General features: G+C 41.7%; 1 protein-coding gene across 1 annotated transcript in view; it reads left to right on the top strand.

Annotated features, from left to right (window-relative positions):
* Positions 1-2,498: 2,498 nt before the first annotated feature.
* The window catches only part of cables2a (Cdk5 and Abl enzyme substrate 2a), a gene marked incomplete at its 5' end in the record, with an annotated part of 36,338 nt that continues 14,627 nt past the window's right edge, over positions 2,499-24,209 (top strand). Inside the window, 4 exons of the mRNA XM_084332866.1 lie at positions 2,499-3,037; positions 5,226-5,318; positions 17,024-17,101; positions 17,310-17,409. Coding sequence (XP_084188992.1) covers positions 2,499-3,037; positions 5,226-5,318; positions 17,024-17,101; positions 17,310-17,409 — 810 coding nt within the window. The remainder of the gene's footprint in view (positions 3,038-5,225; positions 5,319-17,023; positions 17,102-17,309; positions 17,410-24,209) is intronic.

The raw sequence follows: 24,209 nt of genomic DNA on the forward strand, positions 1-24,209 counted from the left end.
TTTCAATGTCGTCGAGACTTAGAGACATTTCAATGCATACATTTTTTATAATATAATAATAATAAAAAATAACAACTCTATCTATATAGCACCCTTCACACATGGACCGCAGCCCAAAGTGCCCCACAGCAAGTATAGCACAAAATGAACATAGGCATAAAATCAGCATACAGTCAACAGAATAAAAACAATGTATAAAATGCAGACATAAGAATAAAAGACAATAAAAGTAGTGCAACGTAGAACGTGCAGACATAAGCATAGGCATAAAATAAGTACAGTGTTGCTCCACATCCCCATCCAAGACATACCCCCTGATAAAGCATGTCATGACCGAAGGAAAACACAAACAGCCCGCATGCCACTCAAATCCATACCGCACGGCGTATATATTATACTGTATATGGTAAGAATAAATATATATATGTTGTATATGCAGCATTATTGTACATGCTATCATGCAGAGTTGTATGAGTTATATGCAGGTGTATAAGTAGGTATATAGAATGATTCATATATATATATATATATATATATATATATATATATATATATATATATATATATATATATATATATATATATATATATATATATATATATATATATATGTGGTAAATATAAATATATAAATGGATATATACAGCACCGAACACCAAGTGTGTCTGACTCTTAACACTTTGAGTGCCACGTACGAGATATCTCATTATTTCAATCCAACCGTTGAGTGCCAGGAACAAGATATGCCGTTTTTTAATCGTTATTTCTTTTATTAGTGATTTCCATTCATATTTCATCAATCTAGCCTCACGTTACCACTGCAAACTCTCTCTGAGCTCCATAATCCATTGGGAAAATACCGCCCCCTATCGTCTCCTGGATGGTACTGCACCCCTTTGGAATGGATTGAATGAACCGCATGGGAAGAAAACAGTCCGGAATCCACATTTTACTTCTCAGGCAAGTAACCGGAGCCAATTGCAGTCTTTGTGGTCCCGCAGAACAGCGTGGAATAATGTGTTCGAGCACCCAGCGTTGGATCAATAAACACGATCGATATTTGGAATGGCGATCAGGAATTGGAATAATCCTTTTGGAGAACATCTGATCTGAGGTAAGGAATCTATTTTACCAGTCTTAGAATAATCAGAGCTTTTTTCACAGAGATATCAACGTGGGCCCTATGTGTGTGTGTGTGTGCGATCGGGAAATAAGAGAATCGATTTTTCAGCCCGCTTCTATAGTGTGCATAAGTACACATATACTATCGATAATCTAGCGTTTATTTGAAAACGATTCATAAATAGGCCGAAAAATGACAACGTGTTTTGTGTATTACAGTAAAGGGCGTTTATCACAGAATCTTCTGAAATCTTCTGGAAGTTTCAAGAAACAAGCGTTTTTCAAAATGGTATAAAGTGGAAATGAACCGATTAAAAAACAATCTGTTTCGACAATGTTGACTGCAAACAAGTCATTGATAAGCGACGGCCACATTAGACACATAGCCATAATTTAAGATGTAGTTTATGCGTTCGCAAATATGAGAGCTCTATCATTGAAGTGGGTGGCGGCATTCAAGGGGGTAAATAGGAAAATACGGCCGGCACGGAAAGTGTTAACCACCAAAACCTGCCTGGACTATAACGTAAGACCCTCACCTGCACCTTGTGTATACTGTTTATTTTTCTCATATTTTTATATTCAGATTTCAGATTTCAGTGATGTCATCAGGGTCATTGAATGCTTGTGTTGTGAAATGATGTAGATGAAGAAATAGCAACACCTTGTCTTATAGGGACTGCTACCTTATCATTTAATTGAGTTGTAATTAACACAATACAAGGATTCAATGTCCCTAATGACATCACTTGTGGCCATATTCAAACTAATTTACTCTCAATTATTTTAAAACTGTTTAGAGTTTTTGGATGTGTGTGGGATTATGTGCAAAATAAATCAACATTGTTTTTTGGTGAAGTGCCCCTTTATTAAGAGTTCCCAAAGACTCAGATGATGAACATAATCAGAATATAAATGAATATATATACATGTTATTGTACAGTGCCCGTTTTAAGTCAGATCACATCACTTATTCTAGTTTAAAAAAAATTATAAAAAAAAAATCAGAAATGGTCAAATCCAATGTGTACACTGTGTCCATTTCAACGCTGTAACGTGTGAAAAAAAAGGGGCACTCAGTTTTTCTTTGTTGCAAGTACACCCAACCCCCAATCTCTACACATCCAATCAGCTATGACAAAAATGAATAATTAGCATAATGCTACTATTTGATCCAATCGGATGATCGTAGGCGTGGTGAATGGCCTCGTACCGGTAGCGGTATCGCCGGTCACATTGTGTACCGGTACGAGGCTATTCACCACGCCCACAATCATCCGATTGGATCAAATAGTATCATTATGCAAATTGCTTCCTTGTAGTCGTAGCTCCGCGCTGCCCTCCGCGTTCAACAGCCACACATTTCGAAGTAGAGAATGGCGAATGCTGCCTGTGGTCTCCAGTCTACAGGCAACAATGCAACGAAAACACACAAAGAGCACCTGAAGAAATCCAAAGATTCCCGACGGAGACAGGCAGCCCTGTTGTTCCTCAACAACATCTCCCTTGACGGACGCCCCTTGTACCGTCTTAGCGGCGTGAATGGCGACCACAAAGACACCGGCGCCGGGGACGAGCAGCGGACCGGGGACGTCGGAGCGGCACCGGTCGGACACGGATCCGTCCCCCAGGTGTCGACCGCCTTGGTCGGTGGCGTTTCTACCGCTGTCCCGGGGATGATCGGGGTGGTGAGCCCCGTCCGTCCTTCTTTGGTCATGTCTCCGGGCCCTTGTTGGGCAAGTGCTGTCGTTGTTAACGAGGTATTTCTGGAGGGCAGCGGTGGCGTGGACCCGATCACCCCCCTGGCAGAGACCCCCGTCTCACCCGTCCCTCAGTCCTGTTCAAGTGCCCGGTCACCGTCTGTCTTCAGCCCGGCTCCGTCTGCTAATGCCGTGCCATTGGATTCACGGCAAAGGTGAGCACATCCATGTGGGAAATAGTACTGTAATAAATACAATGCTCAGTGTGTGCATGTCAATATGGGCCTTATTGACTTATCCACAGGTCACTTCTTCCGCATGCTAAAGTCAGCAGGTAGTTTCACTCTTTTGGTTTCACTATGTCGTTGTTGTTTTATTCCCCCCCCCTCTAATGAACCACTAGAGACCCACATAGACTAATGTTTGTCTGGGGCGCTGGTGATCTTTATGGCGAGATGGCAAGTCAACAGTAGATGCCACATAAATATAGCTATTATCTGAAAGCTAGGAACCTGAAGATTAGTTTGAGATGAGCTCGGCACTGTGTGTCAAGTCATACATAATAATAAACATTGTGTTTCGGTTAGGCGCCCATTAAAAGCTTTAGAGTGTGTGTGTGTGTGTGTATATAAGGGCTTAGAACATTACACTGAAGCATAATAATTGCCATTCCCATGCTCAGTTATGTCTTAAGTACATTTTTGGGTTGATACCAAATTCGAACAATTTCTAACCACTCGAGAATTGATGAACAAAAATCCACACATCAAGACCATGACATTGGGAGATTTCTAAGAATTGCATCCAGATTCTCCGAATGCCCTCATCTCTAGTTTATGGGAATGTAAAGTTATCCTAGAGGTCACAATAGGTCATTTTATACACTGAGGTCAAGTCTCATTCAAATTAAATGGCTACTATGGAGACTTAACATCATCACACATTAACCCTTTCACTGCTGCGCTACCAAACGGTTAACCCTTTCATGGCGACAATACACAGAAGGTTAACCCTTTCACTGCCACACGACCGTCGGTTGTGTGATAGTAAAGGGTTAACCTTCTGTCGTGTGACAGTGAAAGGGTTAATACAGTTGGGCTCATTGGGTCCACAAAGAGGCTCAGCTTCCCAGTCACACCCAATCTTTGCAATTCCACAACTGTTTGGAGACCCCAGTATGCAGAAATGTTTAGAATAGGTGAAAATAACACATTTGTTATTTTGTTAAAACGTTTTGGTTTCTTGTCAAACTGCATGGGATTAGCATAAAGAGGAGACTCGTGGGTCGTGGCTGGCTACCCATGGAACCCATTTCAGTCACATATCTTGAGGTGAGAGGTCAAGGGACCCCTTGGCCATGGCAGTTTTTCCCCTCGCCAAAATGTAGCCGAACTTTGGATTATTATTTCACCCCCTGCCCGACAAGCTAGCCGCTAGCATGTCATGGTTGGTACCTGCCAGACGAGCTAGCATGGCGTGGTTACTTGGTACCAATGGATTCCTCAGGTTGTCTAGTTTCACTACCTTCAAAAACACGTACGCTCATAGGTGTAGATTTAGGGGGGGGGGGGGGGTTGCAGGGGGACATGTCCCCCTCAATATTGAATGAGAAGAGGTAAATTGGTCCTCCTAAAAAAAAATATAGCTAATATGAAAGACAACCCCCCCCCCAAGAGGTAAAACAATAAATTAATAAGGGGGTCAAGACAATTGTAAATTGTATTTATTTCTTACCTGTAACTTCCAATGAAGTGTTTGACACTCAAAATTAAAGTGTCTTAAAGTGCCCCCCCCCCCCCAATGTTGAAACCAAACTTACGCCTTGAGTACGCTACAATCTCTGAACGCCAAAGGCAGTAATGTCACCTGGTAGTGCTGGAGCTCCTGTGGGTCTCTAATACTGTTTGTTACATAACAAAACAAAATCCCTACTATATACAAAGCCACCCCATTCTTTCAATGGGCTTATCTGCTAACATTAGTAGGGTTTCCGTTTGGTCCATGAAGCTAATATACTATATAACTAACCCTCAATGATATAGCTAAACCTAACCCTTTTTATCAGTTGATAAAATGAGCGAAACAATGTGACTGGGATCTAAATCACAAGCACCTGCATGTGCTATTGTCAGACTGCAAAAAAAGAGAGAAAAAGATTAGCTTATAATTCTTCATCCCTCTTGCATAAGATCATTTGGTTGTAATTTGACTTAAGATTCCAAACCTGTGATGTAAAGGGATTTAGCTTCATTCAACTAGTGTCAGACCCCGGTGGATGTAAAGCGCATGTCGAGACTCATGATTCTGTACTGCCTTTTCCCCCCAGGCAATATTAACGCCATATCCATTCTGTCAATTTTCTTTCCTTCTTTTTGTCTATTTTCTTTTATAATTTCCGCTTAGAACGAGGAATATCTCTGGTTCGCCGGGACCGAGGGCGCCTAAGAAAGTCCACTTCATCAAGAGCATGAGGCAGTATGACACGAGAGGATGCAGGTGAGTGTCCGATGCACGGCGTGAGCTGATGTGAGTTGAGAGACAGACGTATTCTCAGGCGTTGGGTATTTTAAAGTCAATACCATCAAGGTATCGATTGAATCTAAATCTACTAAATCTAAAACTACCCTGGTGTTGAAAAATATTGAGACAAACCATACCAATTTTCAATACTTTAATTGTCAAAAAGAATGCTGTTTTTGCATTCCACCGTGACTTGATTGACAAATCAACACAAAGCTCTTATATTCTCACTTATTTTAAAAAATTTTTTAATGTTTTTATTAAAGTACATCATGTGAGCCATAGCTCTGTCCTCAGGGAAATAATGTTCAGTCCTTCACTCCCAGGAGTCTGTATCTATGTATACCCTTCCCCATACATAACACGCATTTCCACATATACATCTATATTTGCCCGCAAACCCCACAAACCCCACCCTTACTTCCACATCCCTATGCATACCTCTACTTCAATCCGACTTTCTGGGTTTAGTTTTCTAATAGTTTATAGTTTAAAATGTTCTCACACTCTATTAAAAGTGTAACTATATGTACACTTGAACCAAGGGAGCTTATATTACTACTACGATCAGAATAGTAGAATTCCCCCAAGGGGATCAATAAAGGAATATCTTATTCCCATCAGGAAGAGGGAAGGAGCATGAAACGTTAGTGGAGTTTATATAAAGCTATATAAAGTCTGCTCGGGGGTTATAAATTCAATGCTTTTACTCCAAATCTGGTAGAACTTGTCTTTTTGGACCCTTAAGGAGTAAGTCGTCTTTTCCATTTGAAATATTTCCAATATTATTCCAAATGTAGGTGGTATTGAATTTAGACACTTGATTGTTTTTTTCCCCTTTTCACCAAAAGAGCCTGCAGCAGCTTGTACATCCCTCCTCTGTTCCCAAGGGCATGCGTTGCCTTTGAGCTATTGCCTTGAAGCTGGAAGCATTTGTAGCACCCGTACCATATACGAAATATTGAAAAATACTTATGGTTATTGGTATCGAATGCATATTATCGGTATTGGTATTGACATTTCTCAAACGATACCCAGCCAGTATATTCAAATATTGATTATTTAGAGATTGTCTATCCGACACAAGTAAGTATAGTACTTGTTTGGTTATTCAGCTTAGATTATTTAGTAAAGCTAGTTACTTGGCTGTTAAGCTATTTCAAGCTGGGTATTGAAATTCAATACTTTTATGGTATTGATCGAATTGGTTCAACACTATTGACTATCAAGGAATGTTGTGGTATCAACATTTTTACCAAATTTCAACACTCAAAGTCATTCAATACCAAATTGTGATACCTAAGTAGTTAATATCATCAGTGTCAGTCAGTGAGCCAATAAGCAGTTTGTTCCAAGACATAACATTTCTTCTGTTCAACCATAATTCCAAATCCTCCAAAATGTAACAAAGCCCCTGATTGGCTCACACACCGCATAACTCGGCAAAGTAAGGTATGGGGGGGGGGGGGGGATCCGTATCGAATCCCAGGGAATCAGTATTGGCACCGGTATCGAACATTTCCAAACGATGCCCGGCCCTAAAGCTGTTGTGATTTATGTCGTGAGCTAAAACTGTCAGAGGTGAGTTACCGTAATTCCTCTAATAGTAACCCCGGCTTGTATTTGTTTCAACTGTAGCGGATACCAGGCTTGTATTAGGAGGAGGCATGTATAAGAGAGAGGCCTATATTTCTAATTTTCAATCAGATCATAATGAATAAATCAACATTTTGTGTCAGTTTGAACCCAGTAAAATGTACTGGGTTCATTTATTGAAACCAAGTACTGTATGAAATACGGTAGTAAACAGTGCAATTACAGGTGGTCAAAAAAAGTAAAATAAAGTAAAATAGTGCAATCCCAATACTGGTATAATAATAATAACAACTTCGTTTTATACAATTCTGAGGTAGGCTTACTCTCTTGGTAAACATTAACACCATACCATTATATGGTATTTACTGCACAGCCAGGCCAGCATATAACAACAATAACAAAATATACCCGGCTTGTATTAGGAGGCCGGCTTATAATTGCTTAGCTCAACAGCGCACCCGGTCATTAATAGAGACCCGGTTTTTAATTGAATACCGGTTACTATTAGAGGAATTACGGTATTCTGCAGCCGTGTTGTTCCCAGGGACCAGCTTTTCCACCTTTGGGCTTCTTCTAAACACGCCTCTACCTGACGAGCAGTTAAACCTTTTGGGCTTCTTCTAAACACGCCTCTACCTGACGAGCAGTTAAACCTTTTGGGCTTCTTCTAAACACGCCTCTAACTGACGAGCAGTTAAACCTTTTGGGCTTCTTCTTCTAAACACGCCTCTACCTGACGAGCAGTTAAACCTTTTGGGCTTCTTCTTCTAAACACGCCTCTACCTGACGAGCGGTTAAACCTTTTGGGCTTCTTCTAAACACGCCTCTATCTGACGAGCAGTTAAACCTTTGGGCTTCTTCTAAACACGCCTCTACCTGACGAGCAGTTAAACCTTTTGGGCTTCTTCTAAACACGCCTCTACCTGACGAGCAGTTAAACCTTTTGGGCTTCTTCTAAACACGGCTCTAACTGACGAGCGGTTAAACCTTTTGGGCTTCTTCTAAACACGCCTCTACCTGACGAGCAGTTAAACCTTTTGGGCTTCTTCTAAACACGTCTCTAACTGACGGAGCAGTTAAACCCTTTGGGCTTCTTCTAAACACGCCTCTACCTGACGAGCAGTTAAACCTTTTGGGCTTCTTCTAAACACGCCTCTAACTGACGGAGCAGTTAAACCCTTTGGGCTTCTTCTAAACACGCCTCTACCTGACAAGCAGTTAAACCCTTTGGGCTTCTTCTAAACACGCCTCTAACTGACGAGCAGTTAAACCTTTGGGCTTCTTCCAAACACGCCTCTTTTAAACACCCGTCCCGCTAGCGTGTAATAAGTGGCTTAACTTGGACGCTGTTTGGACCCTAACTCACTTTAGCCTGCAAAGAAATAACACTCCAGCTGCTGGGGGGGGGGGGGGGATTGCAACAGTGAATTTTAATCACAGCTTGGAAACCAATCAAGAGCTCAACAGAGATGGAAATATAACCCTGTCTGAACCACCGGCAGCAGGGCAGCAGCCCTTGTGCAACGTGGGACTGAAATATCACATACAGATAAGATAGTCTTTCTGTTAATCTAGTTCTGTCCATGCGGGAAAACCTCTGTAAAGTCAACAGCAGCATGTGTGTGTGTGTGTATTGGACCCCGGGTCTAACTTACACCAACATTACTCCATTCGAGACAAGATCACACCCACAGACGGTCACATGTGTGCTTGTGTCTAACCCCCCCCCCCCCCCTTACACCAACATTACTCCATCCGAGACAAGATCACACCCACAGACGGTCACATGTGTGCTTGTGTCTAACCCCCCCCCCCCCCCTTACACCAACATTACTCCATCCGAGACAAGATCACACCCACAGAAGGTCACATGTGTGCTTGTGTGTCATGTGGTTTTCTGGGCTCTGTGCAAGTGGCATCTTTATTTTTTTTGCTGATGTGTGCAAGATGGTGATTTAGCTAATCCTAAACTAACTGTCACTGCGCTGTTCTAATTTTAACGCAGTCTCACACATTGTCTTCAGGAGTGAAATCAGGAAGTTGGTTACAAAGCGGTAGCTTTCTGCCACGTAATGCCGCTCATTCACAGAATCCATATACATTATTCACAGGGACCCCAGGACAGTTCAGTCAATATGTTTGGAAAATGCACCACGTTCTCCTAAACCTAGACGTAAGAGAGAGGCTGTATCGTTTCATCCAGTTCCCACCACGCCGGACTACACAATTTTCACTCTGGGTGAAAGATATATTGGTGTAGATTTAGGAACAAAAAGTTCTCCATTGACAAACTAGCCAGTTTTGCGCAATCATAATTTTAAAGTCGGGACTAGATCTTTCCTCGCGAACGGATACATGGTCACCACAGAGTTTTATTTGACATAATTGGTGCGAGTTTGGTCACGTATCTTGCGCTCAACCAATAGCAGCTTTCTTTGTTGCCAAGTTACAGACCACAAGACATTGTGTAAACAGTAACGTGATGTTATGTCATCCACGGAGTACATCTTGACGAAAATGGAAAAAAAAAACATTCAAACGTTCGTGAAATAGGCTTCTAAACAATGTTATATGCATATACGCTACTTGCTATAGGCAAGCGATTGAATACAGCTGTATAACGGGCCATAACGTACGTGTTATTAACCATACTGTACATTTACATCATATCGCCTTCTATCTACACCAACAACACAGCATTGCACACACCGATGCATGACGTCCTGTCGGGGAAATTATTCGATAAACCTCCATAAACACACAATCCGTGATGCATGCAGCACATTTGTATCAAAAACACTTGTGATTCCCAACCTGCAATATTAAAGATGCTGGTAAAATGTTCTAAAGATTGAGGTCGTACACAAAACAGTTTAGTAGATAGTATAATGACAAAAATAATAGACTCACGCACTTTTGATCAATATAGTTAATCAATCAATTTGGAATAATGTCAAACTATTTACAAATCAATAAGTTACTCATTTTTTTTTTGATCCACTTTTTCTCCCATTTTTCTATATTTTCTCCCATCCCAATTTCGTATCATCCAATTCAACCCTCCCCTGTCACGAACGCTGTTTCTTGCCTCCCACAAGCCGGCTGCAATGTGGACTAAGTCATACATAGCACAAGTCCCCTCCGGTACTTGAGGTAACAGCAGTCGCATCTTTTCACCTGCGCAGCTCGATCTCTCAGTGTCGAGGAGTAACGCGTGGGAGGCTCACGCTGCCCCCGACACTTCCTGATTCTACTGCGCAGGCGCACCAACCGACTTGTAGGAGTCGCTTGTTCACAACGTTCGATCCCCACCCTTCAGTTTTCCCTCCCCGTAATACGGCCAATGTGTATTACTGCGGACGACCAGCTAAACTGAAAACAATGTGGAGAGCTGGATTCGAACACGCGAATCCTAGCGTCTCCACACTGGTGGCGAGTGCCTTGCCCACTACACCACCTAGCCGCCCTCAATAAGTTACTCATTAACCTTTTTATTTTCCATTTAAGTTGAGCTTATAGGACTAGATATTACAATCCCTTAGATAATCGGCACTTTTTATTGAATGGGGTAGTGGTAAAAGCTTCACTGGGGTCTTCAGGTGGGCACCCTCCTTCATTGTTGTTTCGTTGACAGGCCCACGACACCTCCGAAGGGCTCAACGGCAACACATGGCATCCCAGGTGTGCCCCCCTCTGCTTTTACCCCTCGATGGTCATTTTGCAGCCCAGTTGGGGTCCTTTCTCTTAATCCATAGCCATCTGCTGCTTCGTTCGGCAGCCTCTGACAGTGTTTTGAGTTGACAGCTTGTCGGAACGCCTGTCCTCGCACTCCCATCCCCTTAAGAAGCTTGGTTGTGGACATGGCAACAAATCCTCTAGATCAGGGGTCAGCAACCTTTTTGACATGGAGTGCCTGTTTGAAATATAGTTGTAACTAGTGTGCCTCAACAATATTCCATGCATCGTAATTTTTTTCTTCTCATAATCAGGTCTTTTTAATGATAATTTTTACATTATTACATCATTATTGTTATTGTTGTTATTAACAATATTATTATGATGGTTGTATCAACCCTAAATCTGAGTTGGGGGGGGGGGGGTGCAATGCAGACAAACAGCTGCATACAGTGCGACCATTTCACTCACATTTGCCCATTCATTTTTGGACACATCACACACCATTGGTGTGTGTACTGTACGTGTGCTGTCATAGCTCCACCTACAGGCCTAATGGAGAACACCAGGATGTGAATCGAGGGTGAATGTGAGGTATATCGTGTAAATAAGTTTTGATTGATCGCAAGACTACACTGTAAAAAAATAATAATAATAAGTTACCAGAACTTAAAAATATTGAGTTCAGTTACTGTGCATTAAGGTTTTCAGTTTTCAATCCATAATACGTTAACAGAAAAATAAGTACACAACCACATTATTTCAACCTAATAAAACTATGTTTATTGTCATTGTTTTAAGAACACAAGTTGACTTGGTAATACTCACATTTTGAGTAAAAAAAATGGCTTTTAACATGTGCAATGTTCAATGAAATAGAAAAATAAATAATACAATTTGTTGATTAATCCCACTGGTCACAATGGTGACCGTAATAATGTTTTTGTTATAAGGCTCTGCAAATGTTACTGAATGATGTAGCAATGTATTTCCAGCTAAATTGATATAATAAACAAATAAAGGGTCTCAATTAAATATGTGGTAGTGAAAAGAACCTGTGGGAGGATTTCAACAAGATAAATGCGACAACAGTGCAAAATATTTCACTATAATATTTCATAGCAAAAAAAGAAAAAATAAATTATATTCATTTTTTTTTTATTTTTTTTTATGCTGCCCCTGTGCCTATGCAAATGCCCCCGCGTGCCTATGCAGGCACGCGTGCTTAGGGTTGCCTACCCCTGCTCTAGATCCAACCTCAACCGGAAGCACCTGGGCACGCCAGCCGCGTTGTTCTGCCTCGGCTGCTATGTCGGAGTACTTCAGTCGTTTACGTTCATATGCTTCACCAACTGCAGCCTCCCATGGAACAGTTAGTTCCACAATGAATACAGACTTCTGGGAGGTTGACCACAAGACCAGGTCCGGCCTGAGGTTAGTTGTAATGATCTCAGGCGGAAAGATTCGTTTCTGGTCCAAGTCAACCTGCATTCTCCAGTCCCGGGCATTGTCCAGGAGGGTTGCCTCCACTCTTGCAGATGGCTTTTCTGGAAGCTGTCCTGCTCTTACAAAATAAGTGGTGTTTGAGTGTCTAGGCATTGGGGGAGGGAGGGCATTGTTGGTAGTTCTCCTTCCTTCCAGGGTGATTGCCAGTTGTCTTAGGACCTGGTTGTGTCTCCAGGTGTAGCGCCCTTGGGACAAACTGGTTTTGCATTTAAAGACAAAATAGAATGCAGGTACAAAAATAGATTCAAGAGGTTTATTCGTCACATACATACACAAGTTTCAAGTTTGTTTATTATTTATCACAATAAAATACAGGTACGGTAGTTTACGATGAAATGCTTGTTTCTGTATGAGCCCCTGAGAGTGTGCTTCATACAGTAAAAAAAAAAGTAAGTGAAAAAAAAGAGAGGAATATTCAATATACATATATACACTACAGAGTAAAATGAGGTGTGTGTGGAGAGATCAGTGTCAAACTGATCTCAACAAAGACAAACAAATCACACTACTAGTCTACTACTGTATAACCCTAATCCCCTCTCCCTATACATCCGAACCCCAGTCCACACGCTCATCCACCACCACACTTCCCAGGCAACACTGATGTTAATCATCCTCACCACTATCATCTGAGTCATCCTCCCATGTAGCCCTATCCTCTGTTTCCTTAGAAACATTTGCACAGTTTTGGCATTGACAAAGATCTGTACATGGCAGTTTTGCAGACACACATGAACATCTTCCTGTCTCACATTTTCCTTGTTTGCAACCACTGTTAACTGTGTGTGTGTGGGGGGGGGAAGAGGTGGTTAACAAAAGCATTGGCTCTAAAAGCTAACATACTTTAAACATCACTATGAACTAGCAGGGCTACATAAACATTACTGTAAAACTACATGACATACAGTATCTGAAGAAAACTAGAATGCTAGTTATGTCAACTATAAAAACACAGCTAAACTGTATCTCAGCACAGCATCAAATAGTGTATTTTTCACATTAGTGTGGCTAGGCTTATTTTTCATACCTGCAGCCAAGGTTTCAGCCAATGATAGATGGTCCCTCTTGCATTTGCCCTTCATATACATACTTGTCCCTTTTCTTGCAAATGATGCACAAGACTGGAAGTACAGGTCCGACAAAAGCTGGTAGGCCTGTTCTGGATAGAAGTTTCTTCAGAGGACTTTCACTTGTAGAACCATGTTCTGTAAGCTCAGACTCTCCTGCATCCACATCTTGAGCTGCAGAACACACAGCCCGTTTCGCAGCTATATCCAAGCGTTTTTTGTCGATAAAACGCCTATAGCAAGTAGCGTGAAAACCAGCATCTCCAGGAACATTGGCAAACTCGATCTCTAAACAATGTTTGTATGTATCTGCATTGCAATGATACGATTCTCGCCTGGCAATTTAAGCCACCGCTCGACGGAGTTTCTATATCTATCCCACCGTGTCTGTGTAAAATCTTGTACACTTTCTTTCTGAACGGACGTGAGATGCATATAACATTGTTTATAAACCTTTTTGCAAACTTTACAAGGTGGGTTTTCTCCATTTTCGTCCTCTTCTGTACTCGTCGATGTGTACTGCCTTTCCGTTGCTTCCATTCCTACCGTTTACACAAATCTCTTGTTGTCTGTAACTAGGCAACAAAGAGAGCTGCTATTGGTCGAGCGCCAGATACGTGACTGAACTCGCACCAATTGCGTAAAATAAAACTCTGTGGTGACCACGTATCCATTCGCGAGGAAAGATCTAGTCCCGACTTTAAAATTATGATTGCGCAAAACGGGCTAGTTTGTCAATGGAGAACTTTTTGTTCCTAAATCTACACCAATATATCTTTCACCCAGAGTGAAAAGTGTGTAGTCCGCCGAGGTGGGAACGAGAATAGTTTTCTAGCCACTTCTCAGCCTTCACCATACGGCCTAAGAGAGAGAGAGCTCTTGGTGATGTCACCTGCCTGTCAAATCTGGGACTGCGCCACAGGCGATGAAGTCACTGGACTTTAGTAAAGCCCATTAACCCTTTCACTACCACACCACTACCAAAAGGTTGACCCTTTCACCGCGACACTACAGAAGGATAACCCTTTCACTGCCACATGACAAATGGTTAACCCTTCACTACCACACTACATAAGGTAACCCTTTCACTACCACACTACAGAAGGTTAACCCTTTCACTACCACACTACAGACTGTTAACCGTCTGTGGTGTGGTAGTGAAAGGGTTAATAAATAAGACCTGTTAACCCGTTCCTGACCTGTTAGCAGGAATAGAATCTAACCTCATTTGGGTGTGAAAAAATGTCTCCGGTTTCCATTTAGTCAGTGCCATGGTTGTCATGGATATAGCCGCCCAGGGAACGGCTTTGACATGCAGGTGACATAACAAAACTTGGGAGGTTTTCTCTCTAGGATTTCTAGCATTGGGAGAGAGAGAGAAATGGGGCGCGTGCCTCTTTAAATGAGCAGAGCGTTCCAAGTGAGTTCCCCCCCCCAGTATGAGATCTGATATCTCATCCCCAAGGTCTGGACAGAGTGTTTACTGCGAGGCTGAGCTTCCACAGGAGACTGCTGCTGACGCTGTGTTATTGATTGGTGTTGGGGAGGACTCAAGGACCAAAGCCTTATGTGTTTGTAGATTTCTGTTTGTGCTTCACACTTGTGTGTCACTACAAGTGTCGTTCACTGGCTGTTTGTGGGGGGCAAATAGAAGTTGGTGGACTTTAAAACGCCTTTCAAGTAACCCACGGACACTTAAAAAAAAAGGAAGAAAAAGGAAGAAAAAGGACAACAGGAGCCCTAACAAGCTACAGAAAAGCCTGATGGCTGAAGAGATGAGTCTTCATTCATGATTTAAAAACAGAGATGGACTGTGTTGTGGATCGAGGCAGGGAGAGTGTTCCAGAGGGCAGCAGCACTGAAGGCTCTGTCCCCAACTAGTATGCAGTCTGGTTAGGTATGAGGAATGATGAGTCCAGTGACGAGAGGAGCACGGAGGTCAGAGGAGCGTAGCCTACGAGAGGGTGTGGAGGTCAGAGGAGCGTAGCCTACGAGAGGGGGTGGAGGTCAGAGGAGCGTAGTCTACGAGAGGGGGTGGAGGTCAGAGGAGCGTAGCCTACGAGAGGGTGTGGAGGAGGTCAGAGGAGCGTAGCCTACGAGAGGGTGTGGAGGAGGTCAGAGGAGCGTAGCCTACGAGAGGCTGTGGAGGAGGTCAGAGGAGCGTAGCCTACGAGAGGCTGTGGAGGAGGTCAGAGGAGCGTAGCCTACGAGAGGCTGTGGAGGAGGTCAGAGGAGCCTACGAGAGGGTGTGGAGGAGGTCAGAGGAGCCTACGAGAGGGTGTGGAGGAGGTCAGAGGAGCCTACGAGAGGGTGTGGAGGAGGTCAGAGGAGCCTACGAGAGGCTGTGGAGGAGGTCAGAGGAGCCTACGAGAGGCTGTGGAGGAGGTCAGAGGAGCCTACGAGAGGCTGTGGAGGAGGTCAGAGGAGCCTACGAGAGGCTGTGGAGGAGGTCAGAGGAGCCTACGAGAGGCTGTGGAGCAGGTCAGAGGAGCCTACGAGAGGCTGTGGAGGAGGTCAGAGGAGCGTAGCCTACGAGAGGGTGTGGAGGTCAGAGGAGCCTACGAGAGGCTGTGGAGGAGGTCAGAGGAGCCTACGAGAGGCTGTGGAGCAGGTCAGAGGAGCCTACGAGAGGCTGTGGAGGAGGTCAGAGGAGCCTACGAGAGGCTGTGGAGGAGGTCAGAGGAGCCTACGAGAGGCTGTGGAGGAGGTCGGAGGAGCCTACGAGAGGCTGTGGAGGAGGTCAGAGGAGCCTACGAGAGGCTGTGGAGGAGGTCAGAGGAGCCTACGAGAGGCTGTGGAGGAGGTCAGAGGAGCCTACGAGAGGCTGTGGAGGTCAGAGGAGCCTACGAGAGGCTGTGGAGGAGGTCAGAGGAGCGTAGCCTACGAGACGGGGTGGAGGAGGTCAGAGGAGCGTAGCCTACGAGACGGGGTGTAGGTGTGGAGGAGGTCAGAGGAGCCTACGAGAGGGGGTGGAGGAGGTCAGAGAGGCATTCAGGGGCAAAAGGTCACAGAGAGACTTGGAGCAGAATTTGAACTTGGCCCGGGAGCCTGTGGCAGCATAGTTCTGGACATACTGGAGTCTATAACATGACTTGTCCAGTCGACTTGTCACGTGTCCCATGTTTATGTTAGCAGATGCAATACAATCCAGAGTCGTATTGTCTGTTAGTTTGTCTGTGGATCAATCAATCAATCAATCAAATGTATTTATATAGCACATTTAGACATGACACTTGTCAACCAAAGTGCTTCACAGTAAGTCTCATAGCTAGAAACGAAGCAAAGTGCTAAAGTATAGAATAAACAGAAAATATAAACAACCAAGGAAACAAAACAACACGTCAGCAAGCAAGGCCAGAGTTGGAGTGAGTCAGGGAAGGCCAGGCGGTATAGATGATAGATAGTTTTGAGTTTAGATTTAAAAGGGGGCAGATTTGATGGACATGGGGATGCTGTTCCAGAGGTCAGGGGCTGTGACAGCAAAAGCATGCCCCCCCTAGACTTGAAATAGGACCTATGGGTTGTTAGGAGACCCTTGTCAGCCGAGCACCGGGAGCCAGTGGAGGGAGGCAAGAACAGGGGTGATGAGCTCTCTTCTTCCGCTGCCCTGCCGCTTTGGCGTAGAGCTTTCAGTAGACTAGCTGCTTACCAACTGGTTTAACACCGCAGTAGCTCCCCCCCCATGCTGCTTCTACAGCCCCCCCCCTGGTTGATTGCCGATTAATGCTGTGTGTGGCTGGCTGGCTGCGAGTAGAGTCGCTGTAGTTTGTAGTTTGCTTGTAAAACTGACAACACCGTCTTTGTTTTTTGTCTGCCCGTACTTGCTGTGTCCTGCAGGATCATGCTGATCTGTGCCAAGCGGTCTCTATATGCCACTTTCTCAGTGCTGCCGTACGGAGAGCGCTTACACCACAGGTACAAAAAAAGAAAAGAAAAGCACCATCCCCAACCAGAGAGCACGTTGCACCAACCCAACCCCCCCACCCGCCCCCCCCCCCCCACACCCCACCCGCCCCCACGCCGTCCCGTCTTCCCGTCTGCTCCGCATGGCTCTCTTGGGGAGGCACTTGTGAGTGGCAGGTGCTAACGTTTCACATGACCGTGTGACTCCTTTCCTGTCTAGTGACCCTAAACTGGAGACTCAGAGACAGAGGTTGTCGTCGGTGGTGACCGCTGACCTGCTCCCTGCGCTGGAGGGCGTGGAACTGGCCGGATATGGCAAGGTAAGTGTCGTCAGCGTTTCAGAGCCACAGATCGTATATATAAAGGTTTGGCGTGAGGCAAGCCAGCCGTGTTTTATGTTCGTACCGGACCCTCCATGCGAATACATTGGGAAAATCAAATAAGATATTCCTTTATTGATCCCCTTGGGGAAATTCAGGCATCATAGCAGCATGGGGGAAGGGGGGGGGGGTACAGGTACATGGTAATAGTAGAAGACATAATACAGGCAATACAATTATAGTAAAGTAGAAAAGTTAAAATAGGCAGTGGAAACAATATAATTAGTATACGCATCTAAGCAAGTAGGCAGTGTAATCAAGGTGCAGATGAGGGTCTGTACGCCATATCAGTTATATTATGTTACAATTAGTGCTGTCAGGCGATTAAAAAAATTAATCTAATTAATTACAGGATTTGTAATTAATTAATCTAATTAATCACATTTTAATCGCATAACCATTTTATGCCTGATATTCTATATTCTATAATCATATTTCAAATTGCATGTGTCCGGATGGCAGAATTCAGTACTGTATCTACAAAACCTTCTGTTTAATCATCTTCCATCTATTAATTTGCTTAGATTTTTCAGGTCTGGTCAATTTGAGCATAGTGTTATTCACAGTCAAAGATAAAAAAAAATGTTTATTGATATTCTCATTTGGTTCATTACAATTTACTCGAGCCTAGTAACAGACACAGTATTTCTGACACTGGGAATACATTCCCTGAGATCCATAGATGTCCCTAGAATCAGATACCAAGAACATGCAAATGGACCATATAAAAAAAAGTCTGTAATGTGTATTCTACGTTCTTATGGAATGAATGAGATAAAAAAAAATGTTATTAAAAAAAAAAAAAAAAAAAAAATGTAATTAATTTTGAGTTAATTTTCATAACGCGATAATTTGCTGTGTAATTAATTAATCTAATTAACGCGATAAACTGACAGCCCTAGTTACAATAAATATGGTTACAGTAGACACTAGAATCTAAATATATACTATAAGTAAGTATACAGTATACACAGGTGCAGTGTGACATGACAAAGGATTGGCATAGAAATTAATTCAAATCTCATTCATATCTAATTTTATTAAGGGTGTAACGATACACACATTTTCACATTCACTATTTTGAGATCCCAATTCGATTAAAAAAATATATAATGTATGCAATGATGTCATGCATTCATACCACAGAGCCCTGACTATGGGTTATATACCATAGTGACCGCGACCAGCGATTGTGACCACATTGTCATTGATGTACTACACAACTTTGTTTGGCTCCAAAAATACACTTTTTATTTCAAAGTCCTAATCAATGAAAGTGAGCCTTAAATATAGCAGTAACCACACAATACCACCAGTTAAACTAGAAAAAAGTTAAACGAGAGACCTAGTGAAGATAATGAGAGAAGGAGAATCATCGATACACTTCTAAAATTCCCCCAAACTTCCCAATTAAATTATTATAATTTTTATTATTATTTTGGATTCTGTATTGAGATTGTTGCGCCCCTACATTTGATATAACAGAAGAATTACTGGTAACAACTGTACTCTCTCTAGAATGGTTAGCCTTTGGTTCTGACATGATGTCGCATTACAGTGTATCTCTACCCTTGCAATATTGTTACTTGTTAAAGTTGTATCAATATGGCATTCATATTTCTAATAGCATGAAACATTATTATATATTTTTTTAATCTTTATTTATCTCGAACACAACAAACATACGTATAAATCGCATTAGAGACTAAATATAAATGCAAACAAATGATTCCGTCTTCATCTGTAGAAAATGATTGATGGGTTGGAGAAGGGGCAGAAGGAGACACAGCTTATCTAGTCCGACCCCTTTCTTACAAGATAATAACATTTAAAATAAAACTCTTACTACCAAAGAGAAAAAAAAGTATAATAAGGTAAAAAAAAAAACAAGACAACCATTATGTTTTGTTTCTAAGAAATCAAAACATTCTATATATCTATATATATCTATAGTTCCTCAGTTCTGTATTTGTCTATCAGTGCTTTTTGTATCTATTCTTTAACTGTGCAACGTTACTGTAAATGTGTAACTCTGCTTGGAATGATCCGTTTGTGTGTCTTAACACAATGGCGCCCGACCATGGAGATCTCCGTGTTTCGATTCCACCCGTTGTGGACAGAAGCACGGATATATCCGTGGCAAGTTGTTTTTGCTTTTATTCCATTTTAATAGCCTATTCAAGGTCGCCGAGCGGCACTGCAGATGTGCTCTACTCTTTGAATTCGAGAAAGTGCAATACCGGCCAGATCCTCTTAGGGGCGCTACCGCGATAATGCAGTGTGCCCTGTGGCTGAATGGAGCATTTATTTAATTTTTTTACTTTCAATGGAGTTTTCAGTTAGCTCGATTCTGTATGTGCAGCATGTAGCTTGGATTACGTTTTGGATTGCGGATTTCACTATGCAATAAGGGGACATATCGATCTACCAGATGGCGATCGTTAACGGGGAAATGCTCGGGGGGGATCCAACCGGCTCATGGTAAGATCTTTTTCACGTAAATTACAGCCCGATCGAGCCTTGTTACGATACGATCGGCCTATGTGGCTACTTAAACGAACACGGTTATTGGTAATCAATAATAAGAAACGACGTCCCCCGCCCCCCCCCCCCCCCCCCCCCTTTCATGCATGCTTGAGGATCGTGCCGATCATATGCAGTTTGAGTTTTAACTGTAGCATCTGTATAACGGAAATTCCATTGGATATAACGTTAGTAACTATTAGCCCTTTATCTCAGCCTTCCAGGAAATATACTAGACCAAATGCCATATAACGCTTATATTCACGGCGCTATAAAATGAGAACGTATTGATGATTTTTCTTTTTCTTTAATCCATTTTGAAGGGACGGTTTATGGTCCCAATTGACAATGAGAATGGACAGATATCAATACTATAAAGTATAGATTTAGCTCTACAAACAGCCCCACGTCTGTTTACATTTGCCGGTCCTCTAGTGATTTATTAGACTCATCCCAATGGCCCCGAATGTGTTAATCCCTGGGTCTTTGTCAGCTGCGTTTGTTTATTAAGGAGAGTAATACCTAAGGACTACCTAAACCAGTGGTCATCAACCTTTTCCAACTCAAGATCACATATGATGTCAACGGAGAAAGGCTAGATCTACCCACTCAAATTCACTGAGATTTATTTTTTAAATTACTTTTCAATTGAATTTGACCCACATTTAAGCCAATAGATACAGCGTTCAGTGATCAAATGGAAAGAATGATAGTAGGATTTCATTTTTAATTCTATGCTTTATTAAAGGTTTACATTTGTATGTTGATACAAACTTAAGAACTTTTGCAAGTATAAAATGCATGCATTTGCATTTAGGCTTGGACAACTTGTAGCCAAAAATAAAACTCAAACTACCGTACTTTTCGCACTATAAGCCGCACCGGACTATAAGCCGCAGCAGCTAAATTGAATGATGTGTACATATATAAGCCGCACTGGACTATAAGCCGCAGGTGTTTTAATGTTTAATTACCATATGTAATTAGCATTGGGACACAATACTGTTGGACAAATAACAAGAATTAACTCATTTACAAGTTATATTAAGTTTAGCAAATAAGGGAACAGATAAATAACATTTCAATGCAGTCAAAAAAGCAATATTTAGATTTTAACATTTTGGGGTTTGGTCACGTCGATTCACATATAAGCCGCACCGTTATATAAGCCGCAGGGTCGAAAAATGGGGGAAAAAGCTGCGGCTTATAGTCCGAAAAGTACGGTATATTTTTTTAAATCAAATCTTTGTATTTATTTTACATGAAACAAGACCGGTAACAATAATAACAATGACGAGAAGATGACAACAGAGTAAGACAATAAGACGAGACAATTACAGACATGAATTTTTCATTTCTCCATCACTGCAAATCTGCCCCTCAATTAATATCCCCACGGGAGGGGGGGGGGGGGGGGGGGGGGGGGCATAATCGCGATATCGACCTAAACGGACAATGTATAACGTATGAAGTGTATCACGGCATACATACTAGCGATGTCCGACATTATCGACCTACCGATATTATCGGCCGATATTGGCATTGAAATGTAATATCGGAAATTAACGACGATCAAGACAGGGGAGGGGGGAATTGGCACTACTAAAATTGGGATTGGAGAAAAACAGAAAAAGAAGGAGAAAAAGTGGATACATTTTTTTATTGTCAAAAGTATGCATAATGTTGTTAATTCCACGACAAGAGATATAATGTTAATTACCTGAAATTATTCAGAAATAATTCAATTATTATTTGGGGGGGAAACCCTGCATACCGGTATATCGGTATCGGTTGATATCTGTATCGGAAATTAAGAGTTGGACAATATCGGTATATCAGATATTTTTTTCCACAACTGAGGTAGGTAGATACATTTTTTAGAGACTAAAGTACAGAAAAAAGGTACCGTTGGGTACCGGTATCGATTCACAGGTACCGGTATCAGTTCAAATGTGAACGGTACCCATCCCTAATACTTACTCAATCAGAGCATATATTTAGCATTTTTAGATTATATATATATTAGTGCTGTCAGGCGATTAAAAAAAATTAATCTAATTAATTACAGGATTTGTAATTAATTAATCGCATTTTAATTGCATAACCATTTTATGCCTGATATTCTATATTCTATAATCATATTTCAAATTGCATGTGTCCAGATGGCAGAATTCAGTACTGTATCTACAAAACCTTCTGTTTAATCATCTTCCATATATTAATTTGCTTAGATTTTTCAGGTCTGGTCAATTTGAGCATGGTGTTATTCAGTCAAAAATAAAAAAATTATTGATATTCTCATTTGGTTAATTACAATTGACTCAAAATAAGATTTCCAATCAATCACAGCGCAGATTGATTGATTGAATGAAAATGTTATTAACAGATTGCAGAATGGGTACAATACAGTACGGCTCAATACACACAATTGTTAAGGGCATGCAGACCAGAGAAAGACTTTCGTCTGGTTTACATCAGGGTCCCCCATTTTCAATTCATAATGAATTGTAAGTAAGGGTGCAACTTGCACCGTGCAATCCATTCTTTGTGGATCTAGCCCACAGTATTTCTGACACTGGGAATACATTCCCTGAGATTCATAGATGTCCCTAGAATCAGATACCAAGAACATGCAAATGGACCATATTAAAAAAAAGTCTGTAAATGTGTATTCTACATTCTCATGGAATGAATGAGATACAAAAAAAAATTATAAAAAAAAGATATAAAAAAAAACCTTTTTTGTAATTAATTTTGAGTTAATTTTCATAACGCGATAATTTGCTGTGTAATTAATTAATCTAATTAACATGATAAACTGACAGCACTAATATATATATATATATATATATTAGATTAGATATATATTGTAAATATTTTTATTGTAAGGCAAATATAACTCATCATACTCCCATCTGCACCTTGACCTTTTTACACTGCCTACTTGCCCATATGCGCATACTCGGAGTTAATTATATTGTTATATTGTGTAAACACTGCCTATTTTTATAAAGATTTTATTTTTACTTCTCCACTGTACTATAATTGTATGACCTGTATCATGTCTTCTACTACATGTACCTCCCCTCCCCCATGCTGCTATGATGCCTGAATTTCCCCAAGGGGATCAATAAAGGAATATCTTATCTTATAAGGTTGTCCTCCAAATAACCATTTTCTTTGAAGCGTCGGCAGTAATTAATTATCATCAAATAATTAACGTGTCGTTCTTCCAGTTTCAATGCGGTGGGTTAAACAAGAGACGCAGGGTAGAATGGCTTTTCTGAAAGTTCATACTGTCTTGTCTTAGCTGATTTTCTATTGTTTATTCTTATTTATATATGTATTCTTATGTATGAAATTGCTTATAAACTGTCTTGTCTTGAAAGCTCGTCGTCGCTGTAAATGGGGCTAACCTTGGTGTATTACGAGTTGAAATATTAAACATAAAATACAACGTATACTGTTTATTTACCCTTCTGTGAAAGTCTAGGGAAAAAAACGTATCGCAATCTGGTGAAAAATGCCGGAGCTATGGACATTATACAAAAGTAACTGTACTTGCAGTAGATTTCATTCACAGTCTTTGCTGCCCTTTAATGGGTGCCTGGTGGTACTAAATCCATATTTAACTCTGCCATTGGAAAGAGGAGATTTGACCCAATCCATAGATGTATGACTTGGCCATAATAAGGTAATTTATAGGCCTGATATTTTATATTCTATATTAATATTTCAAATAAGATGTGTCCGGATGGCAAAATTCAGGAAGGCCGGTTAGCCTTCGGGAGAGGTGTTAGTTGGACAATGCCTAGGCTAACCGGCCATGTCCGCTTCCATTCATTGTGCTAAGCTAGGCTAACGTGTAGCCAGATAGCTTTCTACTGAACGCACAGAGAGGAAACTGGTATCCATCTTCTTGTCTCTCTCTGGAGAAGACGATAAGCTAATTTCCCAAAATGTTGGCGTGTTCTTTTAAGAGGTCAAGGCCTTAAAAGGCAATACCAGCTTCTCAAAGTAAACAAAGGCCATCGCTATGGTGACGGGCTGAAGACAACACTCCTCGCTCACCGCCCGCATCTCCCTCTTTAGGCTGATGACAAGACAGAGTGGACGGGGGAGATTACACAGTGAATAATGCTTTTGTACGTATAAGCATGTGTGACTGAACATGTAACGATCGAAACAAGAACAAGGGAGGTCGTTCCAGGGTATTA

This window comes from Notolepis coatsorum, assembly GCF_963971535.1.
Source record: "Notolepis coatsorum genome assembly, chromosome: 17".
NCBI classification, from domain to species: Eukaryota; Metazoa; Chordata; class Actinopteri; order Aulopiformes; family Paralepididae; genus Notolepis; species Notolepis coatsorum.